Below are 26,410 nucleotides of genomic sequence, written 5' to 3'. Positions count from 1 at the left end.
CATCGCTGCTGACATCATCATCATCATCGCTGCTGCCATCATCATCGCTGCTGCCATCATCATCACGCGCAAGCACGGACTGCCCGAACGCTCGCGTCCCCAGCGCGAGAGACGATGGGCTAATTAGTGTGATTAGCTAATTAGTGTGATTAGCCACACCTGGACGTCACGTGGCGGTGGTGCTCTGAGCGCCGACCTCTACTGATTGGTTGATTGGCAGAGCGGGGGGGGGGAGGGGCATGCAGAGGCCCGCAGCGTCAAAACGTCGAGCTGCGGATGGGGCCCTCGTCAAGGGCGGCGCGCGTGCGAATTCGAGGCGTGACGCGCTTCTCCAGTGGAGCCACGTGACGTGCAGCACTGGCGAGTTCACCCACAACCCACGTCACGTGACGATGCCCCTACGGAATCTGCACACGCGCGAGCTGATTGGTTGCTATTGACGGCGCCGGGCGTGTCACGTGACCCGGAGAATGATACAAACGGAACCCAGGGCCCTAGCAACCGGACTCCGGGCCCTGACAACCGGACCACACGCCCTGGCAACCGGACCACGTGCCCTGGCAACCGGACCACGGGCCCTGGCAACCGGACCACGGGCCCTGGCAACCGGACCACGTGCTATCAACAGCAGCTTGGATCAACCTGGGAGCATGGGTTCAAATTAATGTGAGGTGGTGGTGGAAGTGGTGGTGGAGTTGGTGGTGGTGGTGGAAAGGTGGTGGCGGTGGTGACTATATGCACGTGGCTGTCTGCGATCCAGCACTGTGGGGGCAGCAGCAGCAGCGAGGGTTGCTGGATCACCGCACACACAGAGATGATGTTGTTGTTGTATGAAACTCCCTCCCTTCCACCCGTGGGTGGGTGTCTAGGAGCCGTAAACCTGGCTCTGTCAGGTAGGCGGCACAGCAAAGTGTGTGGACTAATCTCCATCTGTTCCATCTCACTCCCTTCCACCCCGTGGCTCTGCCAGGTAGCAGGCGGCACAGCAAAGTGTGTGGACTAATCTCCATCTGTTCCACACTCAGTGGGTGGGTGTTGAGGAGCCGTCGACCTGGCTCTGCCAGGAGAAGGCGGCACAGAAACAGCGTGGACTCCACCTGTTCCGTCTATACGGGATAGAGCGTTTCCCCCCTCGCACGCACCCGTGGGTTTTTTTCCCACAACGTATAAACGCTCATTAATTGACCGACTATCTTAATATATAAAGGCGGCAGAGCTTGGGCAATTGGTTCATATCCTGTCCCTCGTTTCTTGAACCTTCTCTCAACCGTCAGCAACAAACTGTCGCCTGAATACGTTCGAATTCCCACCAGCCAATCCAACGCTCATTGATCATCAATCGCCGTTCCGACGGACCAATCGGGGATCGTCCCAGGAAAGTGACCAGCCAATTGCAAATTCTGCCTGACCAATCAGGGATCGTCGCAAAACGGCGATCAGCCAGTGGCTAATTCCAACTGACCAATCAGGGATCGTCCCAGAACAGCGGTCAGCCAGTGGCCAATTTCGCTTGACCAATCAGGGCTCGTACCAGAAGAGCGATTCGCCAATGGCCAATGATCGAATTAAGTGATTTGCTCATATAAAATGGAATTGGGCCTCATGGTAAATCCGTAGCACGGCGTTAGATTTTAATAAAAACGACGCAGATTTAGGATGGGCGTTCAAGATTCCGAACTTTTTATTTTGACATTGGTTACTTTTGACAACCCGCCAGAACATGCGCACGTACACACACACACACGCGCGCGCGTCTTTGAAGGAGACGGTTTAAAAAACACAGAAATCAAACTTTAATTCAACCACGCGAATACTTGGCGGTAACATCTCGTTAAAAAAACCGTTCAAAATATCAAACTCCATCGAACCTTACCCGACCCCACCACCCCTATAACCTATTTTTAAAAAGTGCCGTCACAGCCCAGACCCCTCACGAACGTCCGGGAAGGGGGATGGGGGAACCGGACTCCACATTCGGCGGCGTCCCGTCAGCAACAGTCCGGCTGCTCGCTTGTTTGTGAGGCGACGAGTTTGCGAGGCGACGGCCTCAGATGGAGCGTCACCATCCCGAGGGCCCCCGTGGGCACGGCCCGTGGGGACCCCCCCTCCTCCTGCCGCTCCTCCCCCTCCTCCTGCGAGGGGCACAGAAGCTCGTGGATGGGGCCCAGTAGGGGGCCGGCTCCCCCACCGACCCAGCGCGGCAGTGGCAGGGACGACGACGAGGACGACGACGACGGAGGAGGAGGGACCGCAACGGGGCCCAGCGGGTGCCCGGTCCCTCCCTGCAGGAGGCCTGCCAGCCGCGCGTTCTCACGCCGCAGTTGCACGATCACCTGCAGGCCGTCGCATGCGTCAGCGAGTGGCCAGGTTCGCGGGCCCATCAGGAGCGGGCCCACCAATCACAGCTCGCCGCTCGCAGCCCACCAATCACAGCCCACCAATCACAGCCCACCAATCACAGCCCACCAATCACAGCCCACCAATCACAGCCCACCAATCACAGCCCACCAATCACAGCCCACCAATCACAGCCCACCAATCACAGCCCACTGCTCGAGGCCTACCAGTCACAGCCCACCAATCACAGCCCACCAAACACAGCCCGCCAATCACAGCCCGCCAATCACAGCCCACTGCTTATGGCCCAAGATCTTGGTGATCCTAGAGATACCAAGATCCTAGACATCCTGAGATCTTGAGATCTTGAGATCCCGAGCTTCTAGACATTCTGAAATCTTAAAATCCCAAAATCTCCAGATATCCAGAGATCCTGAGGATCCGGTCTCACAGAGACTTGCCGAGTGTGGCAAGTCTCTGTGTGCGTGTGCGTGCAGCAAGGATGTCCTCACCTTCCGGGCCTCCTCCAGGCTCTCTGGCTCCACGCCGCTGTACTGCTCCTCTCTCCCTGTCCACAGCAGCGCAATATCACAACGACGACGATGATAATGACGACATGAACACTTTCAACACGCCGCACGATATTCGCTCGACCCTGCCCTTGAGGAGAGACACCAGGAGGAGAAACCACGGATGAGGGGAAAGGTAGTAGCCAGGTGGCGAGCTGGAGCCACTACTAATTTTCCAAGCTCTGCTGTCCTATATATATTTGTTAAGAAACATATATATTAGATACATACATTAATATGTCTGGCCAAGTCCGTTATGAAGCATTTACATGTGGGAGGAAACCGGAGTGCCCGGAGAAAACTCATGCGTGTGTGCAAGGGGGCAACGTTCTATCCCCGTACAGACGGAACAGGTGGAGTCCACATTTTTTCCGAGTACCGCCCCTCTCCTGGCAGAACCAGGGGTACGGCTCCTCCTTGACGCCCACCCACGGGATAGAGAGGGAGTTTCACAACCCCATCTGTGCGCGGTGATCCACCAACCCTCTTCGCTGCTGCCTCCACAGCGCTGAGTGTTGAAAAATAAAAAAGTAAAAATCACCGTCGGAGTAGCCGGCGTCGGGCGGCGCCAGCGCCGTCGCTGCACTCCGGCACGCAAACCGCCGCATGGCGTCCGTGTAGAGCCGCAGGCGCTCCTCCCAGCGCTCCTCACACGCCTGCCGCTCGGCCTCCAGCCGCTGGCTGCGGTGTGGGGTAGGGGGTTGGGGGGGGGGGGCAACATGGCCACCGCCGGTGAGGATTTAGGCCGGGCCTAGGTATGGCCTAGGCACAGCCTGGGCAGGGCCTGGGCAGGGCTGGGCCTGCCCCTGGGCAGGGCCTAAACTTTGGCAGGGCCTAAACTTGGGGAGGGCCTGAACTTGGGCAGGGCCTGGGCAGGACCAACACAGGGCCGACAAAGGGGCCTCCCCCCTGCCTCCGCCCCCCACCGCCCTCCTCGAGATTGAGTTGGAGATTTCAGAGGGCTGCGGCGGCACTCCACCGGCACCGGGGTGTCCGCTCCTCGCTCTCGTAGAGAGAGAGAGAGAGAAGGGGGCGACTCGGAGGCACCAGAAGGAGGAACCACAGTCGAAGAGCAAAAAGGCAGCAGCAGCAGCCACACGGTGGTGGGCGACGAGCCGGCGCTACCAACATTCGCCCAAGCTCTGCGGTCCTCTGCGCCCGAAGGTGTCAATCGGCCAACTGGCGAAAGTCGCCCACCTCCACAGCGCCTCCACCTGCCGCAGGTGCGTCATGGCGTCTCGCGCAACCTCCTCTCGTGCCTGCCGCTCGGCGCGATCGCGAGCCGCGCTCTCCGCCACCACGCGTCCGCGGAGTCGCGACACCAGCCCCACCAGGGCCTGCGGGGGTCAGAGCCGAGGGTCAGAGCCGAGCGTCATCAGGGCATTATGAGGTCGCACTAATTACACACAAAGTTCTTGCCACAAATGAACCACGATACGTTGCCGATCTCGTCAAGGAGCATAAACCATCATCACGCGAACTCCGGTCATCCTCGCAGCGGCAGCTTTTGACTCGGCCATCAAACAAAGACGGTGGCCACCGCATCGCGCGCTTTCAGATGTGCTCCCACGGCCGTCTGGAACGCTCTTCCTTCGGGATATTAGGAAGCCACTGCAGCTATGCACTTTTAAATTTAGATTGAAAGCTAATTTCTTTGGAACTGCTTTTTATGTTTTAGTTTGTCGTCCTTCCCCCCGCATGTACGGTGCGAAATAAGTTTATCCACACATACACGCAACTCGCGGGCAGAATTAGTACCGCACAGGCCGCATACAGACCTCAACATCGATCTCATCGTCCGACGACAAGTCAACCTCCTCATCCTCCTCCTCCTCATTGTCGTCACCGCTGTTGCTGGGGAGACCTCCTCCTCCTGCTGCTGCTGCTGCTGCTCCCGCTGAGTCTCCCCGCACCGACCCCCTGACCCTCACGCTGATGGCTTCCTGGCTCGCAACGCTCACCACCTGGAGTGGACGCGGGTCACCGAGTCATGGGTATCAATGGAGGGGGTCACGGGGTCACGCGCGATGTTGATTCTAAATGTGAATGGGAAAACCGGAGTAACCCGAAGAAAATTCCACATGACCACGGGGAGAGAGACACGGAAACTCCAAGTATATAGCAGGCGTCAGAGTCCGGATGGAAGCCACGACCTCCAGCATACCAGGCGAGGTAGTTAACATCTCAGCGCTGCATGCGGCTCTTTTAAGGACTGCTTAACATCTCACCACCGTGGGGTATCAATGGGGGGTGGGGGGGTCACGGGGCGTTGGTTGGGTGAGTGCACGTTGGTTTCACACACAGATTCCCCCGGGGTTAGGCCTCAGGCTTGGCGCAACTGGTTGCAGAGAGCAGTTTGGTGCAACCGGTTGTAGGGAGCAGTTTGGTGCAACCGGTTGCAGGGAACAGTTTGGTGCAACCGGTTGCAGAGGGCAGTTTGGTATAACTGGTTGCAGGGAACAGTTTAGTACAACCGGTTGCAGAGGGCAGTTTGGTGCAACCGGTTGCAGGGAACAGTTTGGTGCAACCGGTTGCAGAGGGCAGTTTGGTATAACTGGTTGCAGGGAACAGTTTGGTGCAACCAGTTGCAGCTCAGAAGCGGACTCGACCTTCAATCGTCGATCCGCTCGGCGATTCGAGGTGGTGGGGGGGGGGGGGGTCGGGTGGGAGCAGCGCGCAGCTCACCTGCTGGGCAAGGGCTGCGAAGGCGAGGGTGTGCGCCGTCTCGTGCAGCGTGGAGGCGCAGGGGTTGACGCACGCCACCATGAGGACACGCGCCCCGCCCAGCAGCGCCGACTGGAATAGGCGCGTCAGGCGGCTCTCCCGGAAGGGGACCGACGCCTTGGGGGCACCACCACCGCCACCACCACCACCGCCACCACCGCCGCCACCGCCACCACCGTCGCCCGCCCTGCCACACGCAGGAGCCCGGGCGCTGGGTGAGATCGGCGCTTCCTGGACGGCGTAGAAGCGATAGAGGGGGCCCAACGGTCAACTACCCCCCCCCCCTTGTCCCTCGCAACCCCCACCAAGTAAAATAAATACAGGGTGCTTCAAAAAAATGTTAACACTTCCGAGAATTTACCACGAGAAATGTGCCTCCGGCCTCTGGAGACCACCTGGAGAAGATTCCAGGCACGCGCTGACAATGATGGTGAACACGTGGAGACTCCTTGATTTTTTTGAAGCTGTGAACATACTTTTGTTACCATGTTATAGTGTATTTATTATCAGGTTTTTTTCCATTCAAAACGATAGTCCCACGTAAGTGTCAACATTTTTTTGAAGCACCTGTACATCAAAATGTAATGTCTTTTTTTATTCATTAACAATGCAGCTTCTTCTCGCCACCGCAATGCCCCCCCTCCCCCCCCACCCCTGACAGAGCGGGCACCGACGGACGAGCGGCGGGAGGTTACCACCACGGCAACGCTGCAGGGGTCACCGCAGAGGTCACAAAGAAGGCTGCCGCAGGCCCGCCGCCTGGCCTACCTGGCCTCCTGGTTGGCCCTCAGGGCCTGCAGGCAGCGGCCCAGCGTCAGCAGGGAGCCGTTGATGTTGTTGGCCTCCTTGAGCCTCTGGCCCGTGGCCTGCGTCTTGTTGGAGCGCTCCGAGCCGGCGAGGTCGCACAGGGTGAGCCTGCCCACGGGGGCGCAGGAGGAGCCGCACGAGGCGCGGGGACACAGCCACTCAACATGGACACGCGACAACGAGCGGAGGGCCGGGTGGGGCTAAAGCACAGCGAGTTGGCACGGTAGGGGTGCACAGGTGGTGGTGCATCTGCCGGTCGTCTCAGTCGGTCAACCCACGGCACCTACTGGGTCTGTCCCGAGACCTCCTGCACCTAGCCTGGCACAGTAGGGAGTACGGATGGTGGTGCATCTACCGGTCATCTCAGTCAGTCGACCTACGGCACCTACTGGGTCTGTCCCGAGACCTCCTGCACCTAGCCTGGCACAGTAGGGAGTACGGATGGTGGTGCATCTGCCAGTCGTCTCAGTCGGTCAACCCACGGCACCTGCTGGGCCTGTCCCGTGAGACCTCCTGTCAGCGAGCATTTGACACTGCACGTGGCCTTAACGTGCACATAGCCTGGTACAAGCGCCATGGTGATGTCACCGCCAGTTAGTGGCAAATGGCGGTTATTGTTGTTGTTGTGTATGCATAGGCCCCGTGTGCATAGGCGCAGTGCGTGTGTGTGTTGGCCCAGTGCGTATGTGTGTGTTGGCCCAGTGCGTGTGTGTATGTGCGCTTACTCGCTGCTCGACACCAGGCTGCTCCCTCCCTCGTCCTGGATGCGTAGCAGCCGCACGGTGAAGATGCTGTGGCTGAGAACCCGGGGGGGGGGAGGCGGGGTAGCAGAGGTTCAAGTCGATGAGACCGCTCGCTGGCAAACTCACTCGGTCAAGTCTCACCCTCACCGCCCTCATCACCTTCATCACCCTCATCACCCTCATCACCCTCATCGCCGTCACCGCCCTCACCGCCCTCACCGCCCTCACCGCCGTCACCGCCGTCACCGCCGTCACCACCCTCACCACCCTCACCACCGTCACCGCCCTCACCACCCAAGCCCCGACGATACAAGTGAGGGGGGGGAGGGGGGTGCCCCACCTGCGGCTCGAGGCTTGGTTGAGCCGCGTCTGAGCCACGCTCTGCTGCCTGCGCCCTCGCGCCAGCAAGCAGAGGGCCTGACCAGCAGTGCTCACTCCCACCCAGCGCACGTCTACACACGCACACAGACACATGCACGCAGACACACGCACACACGCACGCGCAGACACATGCACGCAGATATATGCACGCAGACACACGCTCAGACACGCACACACGCACACAGACACACGCACACAGACACACAGCACCGCAACGCCACGCGGTTGTGTCTATGGAGCCTCTTCGCCGGTATCATCCTGGCAAAAAGGCCCACGTAGATAAAACCGTTGACCCCCCACCGCGACCCCACCGCGACCCCACCGCGACCCCACCGCGACCCCACCGCGACCCCACCACGACCCCACCGCGACCCCACCGCCCCGGATAACCTTTTAGGTAGGGGTGACCGTTGGAGTCCTCTCCGAGGCGGAGGGTGGTGCCGCGGTAGGGCTGGCTGGCGGGGCCCGCCTCTTCCTGCACCAGCAGATCCCGCATGGACTCGTTGTAAATCTCCACAAAGGACACCCACACCGAGAACAGCTGGTTCCCTTCCGGCTGCCCATCCATCTCTCTGTCCGGCTGTGGCTCCGTCTCTCTGTCCGGCTGTGGTCCCATCTCCTCTCCCAGGTGCTGCGAGAGGCTCGTCGACTCCAGTATGGGGAGGATGGGCGATGCGGTGAAGTCGCCTGCAAGGGAGCACGGAAAGGAGAGAGAATACTTACATCAGGCGGTGAGAGGAGGGGGAGGCCAATTTGCAGGTTCCTCCCCCCCCCTCCTCGCCCTGCGGCAGCGTCCTTCACCGCAAGGCCACTGCGGGGCCACTGGTGGTGGTCTTGTGCCCCCCCCCCTCCCCGGACAATACACAACGAGTGATAACACCCCATCATCATCGTGCTGCTGTCAAACCCCCCCCAATGGTTTCAAATGGTGTGGCAGCCCTCTCACCAATGATGTGCGCCCTCACCCCCATTCCCCACCCCTCTGAAAATGAGTGAAGAACCACCGGTCGACGCGGTAGTAGTAGTCAAAGATGCGTTCCAAAAAAAAAAGGGGGGAGGTGGGCTCACGTAAAGTGAACTCGCGTAGCGTGGAGCGCACCCGACCCACAATGCACCGCACGAGGAGACAGCCGCCTGCCAAGTAGTGCATACAGTAGGGTACATGCAGTACGGCGCAGTACACACTGTACGGTACATACAGTGTGCAGTGTGGTACACACCGTACAGTACAGTACAGTGCAGATCTACTGTACACACAGTACGGTACACACAGTGCGGTACACGCCATGTTGTCCCGTGTCCGACCGCGCAATCCGCACGGCGGGCGAATTAAAGCCACATAACGCGGCGAATGTTGTACGTATGCATGTTGGACCTCGTCCACGCCGTACGCAAGCCAACCCCGCGCCAAATCGGTTCGTGCGAATGTGGGGCAGAACATGGTTTTGTGCAATAGCCGTGTAGACGGCGCTCGCGAAATCGTACGACGGACGAAAAAACCCACGTGGGGCGAGGGGGAATCCTGCGTTCATTCTTATGCCGCCCGGGTTGGCTAGGCCCAGGGAGGCGGCAAACGGCCACTCGTCCGGGCGCTCCCGGGCGAGAGCTCTGTTCCCCGCACGGCCCCGAAATTCACGACGGAACAAAAACAACAACAATGATGACGATCGTGAATGGAAGAGGCGCACCGTCGTGGAGCAGCGTGAGACAGGGAGCGCTCCGGGACCTCCTCATGCCTCGCGCAGGAGCGCCGTCCTGAAAACGAGGCCACAGACATCTCTCATGGATAGCAACGGCGGCAAAGCGGTGGCGGCAATAGCGGTGGCAGCAATAGCAGCGGCGGAAACAGCAGCAAGTGGCGAAAACAGCGACAGAGTAAAACCCGTTCACAAACAGCTGCCTATGCATGTATGTTGAACTTATTTGGCACCGAACGTAGCCAACCGTGCAGCAAATCGAAGGTGCAGGGGAAGGACAAAAACACTAAACACGACAAAAACCTCAGGGCACTCTTTCCGGGAACTGAACCGCGAAGCGCACAGCTCCAGCGGCTTCCTGATATCGGAAGGGAAGAGCATTCCAGGCGGCCGCAGAAACGCGTCTGAAAGCGCAGCGCAATGCAGCGGTGACCACTGTCTTTAATTCTAGATTTGAAGCTTTCGTGACTGCAAGGATTCATACTCTTAGGTTTTTCGGTAAAGTCACGTAGGTAAAAACAAAGAAATAAATAAATGAATAATATAAATAATAATGAAAAACAATTTTTTTTTTTTTACATGACTTTACCGAAAAACCTAAGAGTAATATACCACAGTCTTTGTTCGACGGCAGGGCCAAAAGCCACCGCTGCCGCTGCTGCGAGGATAACCGGAGTTGGTGTGATGATGATTTATGCTCCTTGACGAGCTCAGCCAAAGCTTTTGTGTAGTTCATCCGCAGCAAGCAATTTGTTGCGAGCAACGGGCACGACCTTACAACGAATTCGTTCGGCAACCAGAAGCCGACGCGGCTCGGCGAGCACCGGAGGGACCACGGTCGGAGAATGAGCAAAGCGGAGTTCACAGGAACAATAACAGGAAGGGTGAATGGTAATGGGAAGGGTGAACGGTAACGGGTAACGTGAACGGTGACGGGAAGGGTGAACGGTGACGGGTAGCGTGACAAGATCAGCTGCCCCCCCCCCCTGATCGTCCAACGTCATCGTCCGTCTTGGCCACCTCCTCATGGACAGACACGCAGAGTAGCGGCAGCGGCGCAGTAAAACACGTTCACAAGCAGCCATGAACGCAACCTTGTCGTCCGTCGCCCGTCGTCGCGGTCGTCACCTCCTCGGCGGCGAGCAGCTGCGCTCGGATCCGCCGCTCGGCCTCCACCTCGCCGGGCTCCAGCCGCTGCACCTCGCCGTGCCGCAGCGGCCGCAGGTCCCAGCGCCGGTACTGGCGGTCGCCCAGCAGGCCGAAGAGGAGGCCCAGGGCGCGCGGAAGGAGGCCCGGCTCTCGCGCCGTGCCTGGAGAGAGGCCAGAGGTCGCAACCGGGTACCCGATACCCGTACCCTACCCGATACCCGGTTAACCCGTACCCGGCCGGGTACGGGTACGGGTACGGGTACGGGTAGCCGTTTGCGACCCTGGTGCGGCCGGGTATGGGTACGGGTAGGCCGTGAGTCACTGGTGAGTAACCGTTTGTCACTCATTTCGGGTAGGGTATGGGTAGGGAACAGGAACCCGTACCCGGCCGGGTACGGGTACAGGTACCCATTTGCGACCCTGGTGCGGCCGGGTACGGGTACGGGTAAGGAATAAAAACCCGTTTGCGACCTCTGAGAGAGACGCACGCGCACGCGGGAGGGAGCGCGGTGTGACGAGTGATGCACGCGGCGCGGTGTGACAATTTACGCACGCAGTGCAGTGTGACAAGCGACGAAGTACCCATGAGCGTGTGCGTCTTCCCCGAGCTGGTGACGCCGTAGGTGAACACCAGGGGCGCTCTCGCCGCGCACAGGCACGCACAGACGGGCGCACGCAACCGTCGACTCGAATGCGTCCAGCTGGGAGCAGGCCGGCCCCCAACACCTGGGGGTGGGGGGGTCAACACGCACCCACATCGCCCAACTCACTCCCTTCCCGTGGGCGTGGTGTGGAGGAGGAGACGTAGCCCTTGGCTATGCCAGCAGATGGCGGTACAGCAGAGTGTGGACTACTCGCCATCTGTTCCATCTGCACGGGATCGAGTGTTTCCACACATCGCACGCGCGCACGCGGTTTTCCTCCCACGTGGCAGCGCTCGTTAATTAGCTGATGACGCCTTCATACAAAGAGGACTGCAGAGCTTGGGGCAATTGTTGGTGGTGCTGGCTCCTCAACACCACGTGCTACTACTGCTCGCCTTCCCACTCCACACTCACCTACACACCCACCTACACTCCGCCCGCACTTACCCCACTCACCCACACTCACCTACACACCCACCCACCCACACACCTACACTCACCTACACTCACCTACACTCACCCACATACCCACCCACTCACCCACTCACCCCCACCCTCACCCACACACTCCCCCACACACTCCCCCCACACACTACCCCCACACACTCCCCCACACACTCCCCCACACACTCCCCCACACACTCCCCCACACACACCCCCCACACACTCCCCCACACACTCCCCCACACACTCCCCCACACACTCCCCCACACACCCCCCACACCCCCCACACACTCCCCCCACACACCCCCACACCCCCCCCCACACCCCCCCCCACCCCACACACTCCCCCACACTCCCCCACACACCCCCCACACACTCCCCACACTCCCCCACACACTCCCCCACACCCCCACACACTCCCCCACACACTCCCCCACACACTCCCCCACACACTCCCCCACACACTCCCCCACACACTCCCCCACACACTCCCCCACCACTCCCCCACACACTCCCCCCACACCCCCACACCCCCCACACACTCCCCCCACACACTCCCCCCCACACCCCCACACACTCCCCCACACACTCCCCCACACACTCCCCCACACACCCCCACACCTCCCCCACACACTCCCCCACACACTCCCCCACACACTCCCCCACACACTCCCCCACACACTCCCCACACACCCCCCACACACTCCCCCACACACTCCCCCCACACTCCCCCACACACTCCCCCACACACTCCCCCACCACCCCCCACACACTCCCCCACACACTCCCCCACACACTCCCCCACACACTCCCCCACACACTCCCCCACACACTCCCCCACACACTCCCCCCACACACTCCCCCACACACTCCCCCACACACTCCCCCACACACTCCCCCACACACTCCCCACACACTCCCCCACACACTCCCCACACACTCCCCCACACACTCCCCCACACACTCCCCCACACACTCCCCCACACCACTCCCCCACACACTCCCCACACACTCCCCCCACACACTCCCCCACACACTCCCCCCACACTCCCCCACACACTCCCCCACACACTCACCCCACACACTCCCCCCACACACTCCCCCACACACTCCCCCACACACTCCCCCACACACTCCCCACACACTCCCCCACACACTCCCCCACACACTCCCCCACACACTCCCCCACACACTCCCCCACACACTCCACCCCACACACTCCCCCACACACTCCCCCACACACTCCCCCACACACTCCCCCACACACTCCCCACACACTCCCCCACACACTCCCCACACACTCCCCCACACACTCCCCACACACTCCCCCACACACTCCCCCACACACTCACCCACCACACTCCCCCACACACTCACCCACACACTCCCCCACACACTCACCCCACACACTCCCCCACACACTCACCCACACACTCCCCCACACACTCACCCACACACTCCCCCACACACTCCCCCACACACTCCCCCACACACTCCCCCACACACTCACCCACACACTCCCCCACACACTCACCCACACACTCCCCACACACTCCCCCACACACTCACCCACACACCCCCCACACACTCCCCCACACACTCCCCCACACACTCCCCCACACCCCCACACACTCCCCCCACACCACCACACACACCCCCACACACTCCCCCACACACTCCCCCACACACTCCCCACACACTCCCCCACACACTCCCCCACACACTCCCCCACACACTCCCCCACACACTCCCCCACACACCCCCCACACACCACCCCCACACACTCCCCCACACACCCCCCACACACCACCCACACACTCCCCCACACACACCCCCACACACCCCCACACACTCCCCCACACTCCCCCACACACTCCCCCACACACTCCCACACACTCCCCCACACACTCCCCCACACACTCCCCCACAGCACTCCCCCACACACTCCCCACACACTCCCCACACACTCACCCCACCCACACACACCCTCACCCTCACCCACACACTCCCCCACACACTCACCCACACACTCCCCACACACTCCCCCACACACTCCCCCACACACTCCCCCACACACTCACCACACACTCACCCACACACTCCCCCACACACTCATCCCCCACACACTCACTCCCTCACCCACACACCCACACACCCCACACACTCCCCCACACACTCCCCCACACACTCCCCCACACACTCCCCCACACACTCCCCCACACACTCCCCCACACACTCCCCCACACACTCCCCCACACACTCCCCCACACACTCCCCACACACTCCCCCACACACTCCCCACACACTCCCCCACACACTCCCCCACACACTCCCCCACACACCCCCCACACTCCCCCACACACTCACCCACACACTCACCACACACTCACCCACACACTCACCCACACACTCCCCCACACACTCCCCACACACTCACCCCTCACCCACACACTCACCCACACACTCCCCCACACACTCACCCACACACTCACCCCACACACTCCCCCACACACTCCCCCACACACTCCCCCACACACTCCCCCACACAACTCCCCCACACACTCCCCCACACACTCCCCACACACTCCCCCACACACTCCCCACACACTCCTCCCCACACACACTCCCCCACACACTCCCCACACACTCACCCACACACTCACCCACACACTCACCCACACACTCCCCCACACACTCCCCCACACACTCCCCCCACACACTCACCCCTCACCCACACACTCACCCTCACCCTCACCCACACACTCCCCCACACACTCACCCACACACTCCCCCACACACACCCCACACACTCCCCCACACACTCCCCCACACACTCCCCCACACACTCCCCCACACACTCCCCCACACACTCCCCCACACACTCCCCCACACACTCCCCCACACACTCCCCCACACACTCCCCCACACACTCCCCCACACACTCCCCCACCACCCCACCTCCCCCCACACACTCCCCCACACACTCCCCCACACACTCCCCCACACACTCCCCACACACTCCCCCACACTCCCCACACACTCCCCCACACACTCCCCCACACACTCACCCACACACTCACCCACACACTCCCCCACACACTCCCCCACACACTCCCCACACACTCCCCCACACACTTCACCCACACACTCCCCCACACACTCCCCCACAACACTCCCCACACACTCCCCACACACTCCCCCACAACACTCCCCCACACACTCCCCCACACACTCCCCACACACTCCCCCACACACTCCCCCACACACTCCCCCACACACTCCCCCACACACTCCCCCACACACTCACCCACACACTCCCCCACACACTCCCCCACACACTCCCCCACACACTCACCCACACACTCCCCCACACACTCACCCACACACTCCCCCACACACTCCCCCACACACTCCCCCACACACTCACCCGCACACTCACCCGCACACTCCCCCACACACTCCCCCACACACTCCCCCACACACTCACCCGCACACTCCCCCACACACTCACCCGCACACTCCCCCACACACTCACCCACACACTCCCCCACACACTCCCCACACACTCACCCGCACACTCCCCCACACACTCACCCGCACACTCCCCCACACACTCACCCACACACTCCCCCACACACTCCCCCGCACACCTGTGTGAATGTGAACTTCTGCAGGGAGGTGACGCCGGCTTTCGGGAGAGAGAGGAGCACAGAAGGTCCAGCCAGCTCCAGACAGCCCTGCTCCACCACCACCACCATCAACACCATCAACACCACCATCAACACCACCACCAGCACCACCACCACCAGCACCACCACCACCAGCAGCACCACCACCAGCAGCACCACCACCACCACCACCATCATCAGCAGCACCACCACCACCACCAGCACCACCAGCAGCACCACCATCAACACCACCATCAGCACCACCACCGTCAACACCACCACCACATGTCTCGGACCGCATCCGTGAACATAAAGCAGACCTGAAACACGGTAAGACAAACACCTCAGCCGTGGCAGATCACTGTTACAATTCAGTGGGCTCACATGACATTGACTTCTCCAAGACAGAGGATCTCTGCAAGCCATCTGGCTATCATGAGAGATTCGTTCATGAGGCGATCCACATATACAAACACAGAGACAATTTCAACCGAGAAGATGGATTCTGGCTTAGCAATCATTGGAAGGACGTAATACACCATTTAGGATCTTAACTGATTGTGTTCACGTTTACGGTGACTTTCAGACCGCGTTCCACTCACTGGCATGGTGCAGTGTGCAGAGTAATGTATGGTGTCGTAATTGTATAGTAAATATATAGCAGTGTGATACACATTAGGGTGGGTAGAATAATACATAGTGTTATATTAAAATGGATAAGGCAGCAACTGCAGCAGCAGCAGCAGCAGCAACTGCAGCAGCAGCAGCAGCAACTTCAGCAGCAGCAGCAACTTCAGCAGCAGCAGCAGCAACTGCAGCAGCAGCAGCAGCAACTGCAGCAGCAGCAGCAGCAACTGCAGCAGCAGCAGCAGCAACTGCAGCAGCAGCAGCAGCAGCAGCAACTGCAGCAGCAGCAGCAGCAGCAACTGCAGCAGCAGCAGCAGCAACAACTTCAGCAGCAGCAGCAGCAACTGCAGCAGCAGCAGCAGCAACTGCAGCAGCAGCAGCAACTGCAGCAGCAGCAGCAGCAACTGCAGCAGCAGCAGCAGCAGCAACTGCAGCAGCAGCAGCAGCAACTGCAGCAGCAGCAACTGCAGCAGCAGCAGCAGCAACTGCAGCAGCAGCAGCAGCAGCAGCAACTGCAGCAGCAACTGCAGCAGCAACTGCAGCAGCAGCAGCAACTGCAGCAGCAGCAGCAACTGCAGCAGCAGCAGCAACTGCAGCAGCAACTGCAGCAGCAGCAGCAACTGCAGCAGCAGCAGCAACTGCAGCAGCAGCAGCAACTGCAGCAGCAGCAGCAACTGCAGCAGCAGCAGCAACTGCAGCAGCAGCAGCAACTGCAGCTCCCTTTGATGCTGTTAATCCTGCATAATGCACATGCATATGTAGTACTAATCACATTCCTGCATTTCCCATAAATATGCTAAATTCCTCTTGATATGCAAATTCCTTTGTCAAAGCGCCCAGCTTATATAGATGCTCCAAGCTCGTGTGCTGTTTCATTCAGACTCTGTCGCCTCGACGGACCTGGTTTTCACCTGAGGACGGCTGCTTGCGTTGTGGCCGAAACGTCGTGAGAATAATTGTATTATGTTTTATTTTTATTGTTTTATTACTTCCCTTCTACGTGACTTTACCGAAAGAACCAAGAAGACCACCACCACCATCAACACCACCACTACACCATCATCAGCACTAGCATCATTATCATCAACACCCCCACCACCATAACACCACCATCAGCACCACCATCACTAGCATCATTATCATCAACACCACCACCACCACCATCAGCACCACCATCAGCACCACCATCAGCACCACCATCAGCACCACCACCATCAGCGCCACCATCACCACCAGCAGCACCACCACCAACATGAATAAAGGCAACACCACCATCACCCCCATCATAAACTTAAACAACATCATCACAACCGTCTACATCATCAAAACCATCAACGATGACAACATCATTGCCAACAACAACAGCCGACATTCGTCCCTACGTGGCGGCGGTGACGTCACCACGGCGCCTGTGCCAGTCTAGGTGCACTTTGAGGCCACCACGGTCAAAGGCTCGCTGCTGGCAGGAGTTCTCGGAACAGACCCAGCAGGTGCCGTGGGTCGACTGACTGAGATGACCGGTAGATGCACAACCAGCTGTACCCCGCAACTGTGCCAGGCTAGGTGCAGGAGGTCACAGGACAGACTCAGCAGGTGCCGTGGGATCGCTGACCGAGATGACCGGTAGAGGCACCACCAGCTATGCCCCCTACTGTGACAACTCGCTGCGTTTTATCCACCCGGCGCTCCGCTCGTTGTTGTGAGCGTCGCTCCTCCGCCCTCCGTTGTTGTCGGAGGAGGCGACTGCCCTCCAAATGCCCAGCAGCCTCACTGTGCACCTAGCCTGGCACCCCCCCCCCCCCAGTAGCGTCCTTCACAAGCCTCCTCCTCCACAGAGGCCGATCTTGACACCGCTGGTACCGCTCATCGGCAAGTCCACTCAGCTCCACGTCCTCACCACCACCATCACCACCGTCATGAACGCCACCAATCACAACCACCATGGCGGGTAGGCTGGCGATAACAATCGACATGGTGATGGTCTTGTAAAGCTGATGATGGTGAAGAGGGCGATGGAGGCTATGATGGTGACGTGGGCCACGGGGGTGATGGGGGCGATGATGGTGATGATGGCGATATGGGTGATGGCGATGTGGGTGATGGTGATGATGACCATGTGGTTGATGCGGGTGATGGGGGCGATGTGGGTTATGGTGATATGGGTTTAGGGGGCGATGATGGTGATGTGGGTGGGTGATGTTGGTGATGTTGGTGATGTATCTTGCCTGGTCTTCTCCTCTCTGCAGCTCGTCCGTGCTGAACGGACGGACTCGGAGAAAGCCCTGCAAGGATCGCGACTGGGAGACAGGGAGAGTGGTGGGTGAGTGAATGGGTGAGTGAGTGAGTGGGTGAGTGAGTGGGTGGGTGAATGGGTGAGTGGGTGGGTGAGTGAGTGGGTGAGTGAGTGGGTGGGTGAGTGAGTGGATGGGTGAGTGGGTGGGTGGGTGAGTGAGTGGGTGAGTGAGTGGGTGAGTGGGTGGGTGAGTGGGTGGGTGAGTGAGTGTGTGAGTGAGTGGGTGGATGAGTGAGTGAGTGGGTGAGTGAGTAGGTGAGTACGTGAGTGGGTGGGTGAGTGTGTAGGTGAGCGAGTAGGTGAGTGAGCGAGCGAGCAGGTCTGCTCACTCACCTGCTCACTCACCTGCTCACTCACCTGCTCACTCACCTGCTCACTCACCTGCTCACTCACCTGCTCACTCACCTGCTCACTCACCTGCTCACTCACCTGCTCACTCACCTGCTCACGTCTGGGGCCCCCCGCCTCCATCCCGTCATCGATAAGCGGTGCGCGCGCCCCGAGGCGCGGCTATTTATAGCGATGCGGGGCCACGTGACCGCGCAGGTAATTAATTAAATAATCAGCGCATCGATTGTGGGCGTTGGTTGTGAACTGCAGTGCTGTCTTTAAATTATTATTTTATTACTACTCGCTTTTATTTAACTCACTGTGACTGTTGTTGTTGTCGTATCCTCAAATCTTTTAACTCAATTTTAACTCACTTCCCCAATGTGGTATCGACTGCAAACTTGGTATACTTATGTCATATTGATGGCAACACTATATTCTATCATAAAAAAAAATTTAAACATTAAAAAAATATATATTTTTAACATTTTTTTAATATGTTATGTTTCGGCTTGGGTCTAATTGTCCACGGTCAACTGACGTTGTCTGTAATTGGCCACGGTCCCTTACGTTGTGGCAAGCTTCGGGGCCACTTCCTGGAGTCGTGGAGTTCTTCCATTCCAAGTACGGTACATTTCATTAAAGAGTGTTTAAAAAAAAAAGTATGTTTAAATATTACTTATTTTACTTATCTGTCCCGAGCTGTGTAGCTATTTTACAGAAGCAGGCACTGCATATGTACATTATATATTTAAAACTATATTTCGATTTAAAGCTTTCGTGACTGCAGGGATTCATCTTCTTGGTTCTTTCGGTAAAGTCACGTAGAAGGGAAGTAACGAAATTAGGGAAGTAATAAAATTACTTCCCTTCTACGTGACTTTACCGAAAGAACCAAGAAGATTAAACTATATTATTTAAAATGTCCCAGGTGTAAGACCCTACTAAGCTTTGTTACTATTTTACAGAAGCTGACCCTGCCTGTGTATATATTACATATTCTAAACTATATAACTTTTCATAACATACTTTTTTTCTTGGTTCTTTCGGTAAAGTCACGTAGAATGGAAATAATAAAATAATAAAAATAAAACATCATAAAATAATTCTCACGACGTCTCGGCCACAACGCAAGCAGCCGTCCTCAGGTGAAGAACAGGTCTGTCGAGAAGACAGAGTCTGAATGACACACCCCAGGCTTGGAGCGACTATTTAAGCTGGAATGGAGGGGGGAAGAGCGCCTTGACAAAATAATTTTCATATCAAGAGGAATTTAGCATATTTATGGGAAATGCAGAAATGCGATTAGTACTACTTGTGAAATGCGTAGGTGGTGACTTTACCGAAAGAACCAAGAAGATGAATCCCTGCAGTCACGAAAGCTTTAAATCGAAATTAATACGTTTTTTTGTTTAATTCGCGTAAATATGAATGTGTCGTTAAACCCGCCATCACCCGACACAGGCAATCAGTAAGGTTTGTCACGTATTGAACAGAGCGTTTCCAACTCGTTGCTCGTGTAAGGGATGTCGGGGGAAGGATTCCCACCAACAGGAGGGGGGAGTGGGACGGTGAGGAGCAGGCGAGGAGAGAGAACGGGCGAGAAAAACGGGGAATTGGTGGTCACCGGATCGAGAAGGCTGTGGACGAGTGTGGACTGGGGGAAGCAATACAAGACGAACCCCCTGCAACCTTCTGTCGGCTTTCCTTTGCACCAGTACAGCACTAACCGGTTGTGTGTTGGAGAGCAAAGTTACAATGCGAGTGTACGACGTTTCGCCAATAATTACAACTAGCTTCATCAGGTGGACAGCCAGATTTGTTGATAAAATCCTCCGGTTTCTCATCATCATCATATGTAAAACTATATTAATTTTAGTTGACCAGGTAAGGCCTCACTGAGCCATATAGCTCTTTTTCAGAAGCGACCTGGCCACCACGAAAGATAACTCAACTTAGTGGCTTATCCTGGTAGGAACCACCTGATTCCACCAGCCCACAGGGGATTACTGTGTCCGTCCGTCCGTCCGTCGTGAATCCAAAAATGGGAGGGGTGGGGCTGGGTGGAGAGGGGAGGGTGGGGAGGGGCTGGGTGGGGGGTGGGAGGGGTGGGGCTGGGTGGGGAGGGGTGGGGCTGGGTGGAGAGGGGAGGGGAGGGTGGGGAGGGGCTGGGTGGGGGGTGGGAGGGGTGGGGCTGGGTGGGGAGGGATGGGCTGGGTGGGGAGGGGCTGGTCACCCCGTGGTGCCCTTATAAAACTCAACGTGTAACCTACTCACGCCGGCTTGTGCCCGCCCTCACAGTCGGCCATATTTGCGGAATACACCACGCCGCCGTTGACCCTGGCCATTGACCGAGCAACCCGACGTTCCTACCAGCTCCCTCCGCAGGAATGTGTTCACGTGGAAATTTATAGCAGCAAAACACTCTAAAGGCGTGACGTTGATTTTAAACGTGGAGGGGAAAAAGTGTAGGACCCGGAGAAAAATCCACGCGACCACGGCGAGAGAGAGAGACACACACAAACCCCGAATATATTGGAGGCGTCAGGGTTGGGATCGAACCCACGACCTCTTGTATATCAGGCGAGGTAGTTAACATCTCCTAGCCACCGTGGTGCCCCATCACAAATGATAGCTGCAACGAAGTGGCTGATTTCATCATCATCATCATCGTGTGCCGTGTGACGTTCATTCTAAATGTGGAGGGGAAAAACTGGAGGACCCGGAGAAAAAAAATCACAGCGAGAGACGCAGCCTCGAAATATACAGCAGACGGCAGTGTGGGGATCGAACCCAGGACCTCCTGCATATCAGGCGAGGGAGTTAACACGGGGGGAGGGGGGGGGTGAACTTGGCCAGTGGGCGTGGCCAGCGAGTGAATGGGCGTGGTCAGTGTGAGAGTGGGCGTGGTCAGTGTGAGAGTGGGCGTGGTCAGTGTGTCAGTGGGCGTGGCTAGCGCGAGAGTGGGTAGTTGCTAGCGAGCGAGTATGCGTGGCTATGTAAAAGTGGGCGTGGCTATGTGAGAGTGGGCGGGGCTATCGTTGCTGGCTCTCTCCCGCTTGGGCTCTGATTGGGCGGCCGTCATCGCAATCTCACTGCCGCTGCCAACCCACCGTAACAAGACATCACTCAGCGGACGAAACCTCCGCGCGCTTGCTTTAAATATACGTTTATTCTTTTACCAATAAAGCGACATGGATGTAGCGCAAGGGAGAGGTTATGTACAGGTTTAGAACGTGCCTCTCGCGCGTTTATAAAAGGTTTGCGTGCACGTCGGGACGTGCGTGCGTTGTGTTGTGTGTGGCGACGCGTGGAGACGGGAGACAGATTACACGCTCCGGTCTGCATGCACATTACAAGTTCGATACAAAAATACCCACTTCTTTCTCGCTCTCCCCCCCCCCACCCTCCCCCGACGACGTCTGCTATATTTATCATCTTCACATTTTCTTCGCGAGGTCCCGATGCACACTTTACAATATTTACATTTGCACATATATATTTCGTCTTAACTGATGACGATAATAATCATCATCAGAACTGCTTTTTTGTGGTTTAGTTTCCCCCCCCACACCTCCGACTACGCACGCTGCGAAAGACGTTCAACGTACATACAACATCCCCCCTTACATACATCATCCCTTCCATACGTAGTAGCAACAATAATGATAATGATAGCAGAAAGCACGCGAGTTGATTGCAAGGGCTCCGAATGTGTGAGTGACGAGTCAGCTGGTCTCACGCCAGGTATATGGACAACTGGATGCACGGGTGGGATGAACGCCATCGCATCGCCGTGGCAACGGAGGCGCGAGTCCCAGCCAAGCTAGGAGGCCTCCTGCGCGAGGAAGCTCTGGATCTGCGGGAAGGTCGGCCGCTCCAGCGACTCTCGGCGCCAGCACCGCAACATGAGGTCGTAGACGGGAGCGGGGCAAGCGGGCGGCTGCGACAGGTACATCTGCTCGCACACGTGGAGAGATACACAGAGCGCCAACGTTGGCAAGATGTTAACTACCTCACCTTGTATACAGGAGGTAGTGGGTTCCATCCCGACCCTGAGGCCTGCTGTGTATTTAGAGTTTGCATTTCTCCCCATGGTCACGAGGATTTTTCTCCGGGCCCCCAGTTTGCAGCTCATTTGTGGCCAGGTCGCTTCTGAAAAAAGAGCTACATAGCTCAGTGGACCTGGGCGATGAGAGCTATTGATGAGGCCTGGTGAAGAGGGCTAACACAGAAGCCTGGCGAGATGCCCTGGTGAGGAGACCTAGCGATGAGGCCTGGTGAGGCCTGGCGAGGAGGTCCCTCCAGTTTTAAGCCAAATACTAAAAAAATGCGTTTAGAGTATTTGGCTGCTATACATTTCCACAAGAGCCGCTTTGTTAAGCTATCATGCGTGGCCAGGTCACTTCTGAAAAATAGCTATATAGCTCAGTGGGCCTAGCGAGGAGGCCTAGCGAAGAGGCCTAGTGAGAAGAGCTATTGATGAGGCCTGGTGAGGAAGGATAGCAGGGAGGCCCAACAATATAGCCAAGAGAGGAGGCCTAGTGAAGAGGCCTAGTGAGAAGAGATATTGATGAGGCCTGGTGAGGAAGGATAGCAGGGAGGCCTAACAATATAGCCAAGAGAGGAGGCCTAGTGAAGAGGCCTAGTGAGAAGAGCTATTGATGAGGCCTGGTGAGGAAGGATAGCAGGGAGGCCTAACAACATAGCCAAGAGAGGAGGCCTAGTGAAGAGGCCTAGTGAGAAGAGATATTGATGAGGCCTGGTGAGGAAGGATAGCAGGGAGGCCTAACAATATAGCCAAGAGAGGAGGCCTAGTGAGGCCTGGTGAGGAGGCCTGATGAGAAGGCCCGGCGATGAGGCCCAGCGACGAGGGCGCACCTGACGACCGTTGTCGCGGAAGAGCTCCCCGGCGTTCTCGATGACCAGCTCGTCGGTGAGGCCGCCGTACGGCTGCTCTTGGCAGAGCGACAGCAGCTCCCACAGCGTGACGCCAAACGCCCACACGTCCGAGCCCGTCGTGAACTTGCCCTGCGCAGTGACACGGTGCCAGACAAAGATCCCCCCATGTTGCCTTTGAACAGACTCTAGGCGGGGCAAGTGCTGCCGGCAAGTAGCGGCACCTATGAAGGGCGGCACTGTGGGGCAAGAGGTGGGTGGGCAACACCACGCCCGGCCGCCTTTGTCTTCCCAACGGCGATGTTGACACACCGCACCAGATACTCATTTGAGTCTGAGTCGACCTAGGGGAGGCCCCAGGCCCATTCAGATAATCATCAGTGGTGTTGGCTATGAGCAGGAATCGAACTCGGGTAGCCGAGTTCGTAGAGCAACGTGCTACGCCACCAATCCCCGGTGGCCAATACCAACACCCGCTATTCGCCACTAAGTGACGGTGACGTTACCACGGCGCCTGTGCCAGGATAAGTGCACTTTGAGGCCACGTGAAGTGTTGAAGGCTCGCTGACAGGAGGTCACGGGACAGACCCAGCAGAGCCTCCGCCACAGAGGCCGATCTTGACACCGCTGGTACCAGTCGTCGGTAAGTCCCCTCAGCTCCACATCATCCTGTACCACATCAGCTCCATCTCTTCTCCAGCCCATGTCGTGCCCGTTTAGCCCCCCTCTTAATGACCAAATAAAAGCTGCTTGGGCATGAGGTGGCTGGGCATGCGGGCTACATGACCCAGCCAAAGCAGCCTTTTCTGCCGGAGGAGTTCACCGATGGGAATGTGTCCAGATCTTTCAAGGATTTGTGAGCTCCTCACACAATCCAACCTGGTTAAACCCAGGATGGATCGTAAACCCGGGATGGATCGGTGGCACACACGGTGACACACACAAAGTATAGACACATACACAGTGACATGCACGGACAGGGACACACACAGCAGCACACGCAATATAGACACACACAGTATAGACACACAGTATAGACACACACACCGAGGCAGACACAGTATAGACACACACACAGTATAGACACACACAGTATAGACACACACACCGAGACACACACAGTATAGACACACACAGTATAGGCACACACAGTATAAACACACACACACTATAGACACACCAGAAGCACGCTCTCCCAGGCCATCCAGCGGATGGGCAGCACGGCGCGGCCCTGTATGCGGTAGTAGTCGCTGCTGTAGAGGTGACGGCTCATGCCGAAGTCGGCGATCTTGATGGTGTGCGCCGGCCCCACGAGGCAGTTCCGCGACGCCAGGTCGCGGTGCACGAAGTTGAGCGACGCCAGGTAGGACATGCCGGCGGCCACCTGCACGGCCATGAGCAGCACCTCCACCACACTGCCACGCGGGAGACGCACGCGGTCACAAAGATCCGCCCCCCCCCCAACCTCACCCTCGTCTAGTCTTAGTTTTTTCGGTAAAGTCACGTAGATAAAAAATGAAATTAAAATTAATAGAAATAAAATAATACAAATCACGACGTTTCGGAGGCAACGCAAGTCTCCGTCATCAGGTGGGACCGTCACAGCCAGATTTGCTGCATCAAGTGAGGCAGCGATTCCAAGATGCAAGTTCTTAAATACAAGTTAAGGGGGAGGGGAGGGGGGCTTATCAGAATGTGGTAGCCAGTGAATGGAGCGTATTGGGAGGGGGGGGCGGGGCTAAAAGAGAGCACGAGGTGTAAGTAGACGTCGACGTGGACGTGTTTGTTGAGATCGTCGTCGTCGTCATAATTCGTCATCATCCTCGTCGTCGTTTTCATTGTCGTCGTCATCGTCGTCGTGCCTGACTGGCCGCTGCACCTCCGCGCTCCGCACGGCGTATCAGCCGCCCGGCGCTCCGCTCGTTGTGACTGTCTCTGCCCTCCGTTGTTGCTGGAGGGCGACTGCCTCCAACTGCCCAGCGGTGTCCTTCACGAGCCTCCTCCACAGAGGCCGATCTCGACACCGCTGGTTCCAGCGAGACACTCGGAGGGGGGTGACTACTTCTTCCCATAGTTTTGAGGCACCACAGCTCCAGCAGGTTCATCCCACACCTTGCCCCAGGTTCAGGTGAGCGTGCGATAAAGTGTGCAAGATCGCCTGAGATCGGTTCAGGTGAGCGGGTGAGTGAGGGAGATTGCCGGAGATCGGTTCAGGTGAGCGAGTGTGCGCTAGTGAGATCACCTAAGGTCAGCACAGGTGAGTGAGTGAGATCGCCTGAGATCGGTTCAGGTGAGTGAGTAGCCGAGTGAGCGAGATTAACTGAGATCGGTTCAGGTGAGCGAGTGAGTGAGGGAGATTGCCGGAGATCGGTTCAGGTGAGTGAGTGTGCGTTAGTGAGATCACCTAAGGTCAGTGCAGGTGAGTAGGCGAGTGAGGGAGATCACCTAAGCTCAGTACAGGTAGGTGAGTGAGTGAGATCGCCTGAGATTGGTACAGGCGAGTGAGCGAACGAGCGAGCTCAGTAAAGGTGAGCAAGGCGAGGCGATGCGAGAGGGTCACCTGAGCGTGGGCCCGGGGCCCTGTCCCTCCCAGCGGTGTGCCGACAGGAAGTGGTGCAGGTCTCCGTTCTCCATGTACTCGGCGAGCATGCAGAGCGGCTCGTCGCGCAGGCACACGCCCACGAGTCGCACGACGTGAGCGTCGCGCAGCCGCGACATCGTCTTGATCTCCTTCAGGAAGTCGCTCCTGACGCACGCACGCAGAGACCCCCACCCCCACGTAGCCTCAACAGACTGTTGGGGCAGGCGCTGTTAGCGAGCAGCGCCTGTGAAGGCCGGCACGGCGCATGAGGGGGTGGGTGGCCAGCACCACGCTCGGCCGCCTTTGTCTCCCCAGTGGCGATGTTTACGCACTGCACCGGGTACTTATTTGAAGCTGAGTCGACCTAGGCGAGGCCCAAGACCGGTTCAGATAATCGTTACTGGTGTTGGCCGTGAGCGGGAATCGAACTCGGGTCGCCGGGTTCGTAGCGCAGGGCGCCAATCGCGGCACTACCGCCGCCTTTAAGACACACAGATACACACGCACAGACGACACA

The 26,410-nt window shown here is 57.9% G+C and overlaps 2 protein-coding genes across 2 annotated transcripts in view; both read right to left on the bottom strand.

The window, feature by feature from the left end:
• Positions 1-1,914: 1,914 nt before the first annotated feature.
• LOC144951229 (kinesin-like protein KIF20A) lies at positions 1,915-18,561 on the bottom strand. The gene is given in 18 exon segments (XM_078881378.1): positions 1,915-2,108; positions 2,111-2,333; positions 2,850-2,905; positions 3,448-3,587; positions 4,104-4,243; positions 4,685-4,870; positions 5,592-5,817; positions 6,399-6,545; positions 7,163-7,234; positions 7,521-7,632; positions 7,952-8,248; positions 9,250-9,316; positions 10,387-10,568; positions 10,990-11,083; positions 11,085-11,133; positions 15,144-15,232; positions 18,016-18,087; positions 18,525-18,561. Coding segments are annotated over 18 exon segments (2,376 nt in total). The 5' UTR covers positions 18,555-18,561.
• Positions 18,562-21,843: 3,282 nt separating this feature from the next.
• The window catches only part of LOC144951228 (discoidin domain-containing receptor 2-like), a gene marked incomplete at its 5' end in the record, with an annotated part of 44,751 nt that continues 40,184 nt past the window's right edge, over positions 21,844-26,410 (bottom strand). The window contains 4 exon segments of the mRNA XM_078881377.1: positions 21,844-22,371; positions 23,295-23,444; positions 24,493-24,727; positions 25,873-26,058. Of these exon segments, the coding sequence (XP_078737503.1) occupies positions 22,240-22,371; positions 23,295-23,444; positions 24,493-24,727; positions 25,873-26,058 (703 nt within the window).

This window comes from Lampetra fluviatilis, chromosome 61, assembly GCF_964198595.1.
Source record: "Lampetra fluviatilis chromosome 61, kcLamFluv1.1, whole genome shotgun sequence".
Classification (NCBI taxonomy): domain Eukaryota; kingdom Metazoa; phylum Chordata; class Hyperoartia; order Petromyzontiformes; family Petromyzontidae; genus Lampetra; species Lampetra fluviatilis.
Note: the sequence above shows the minus strand (reverse complement) of the source record. Positions and strands in the feature narration are given on the sequence as shown.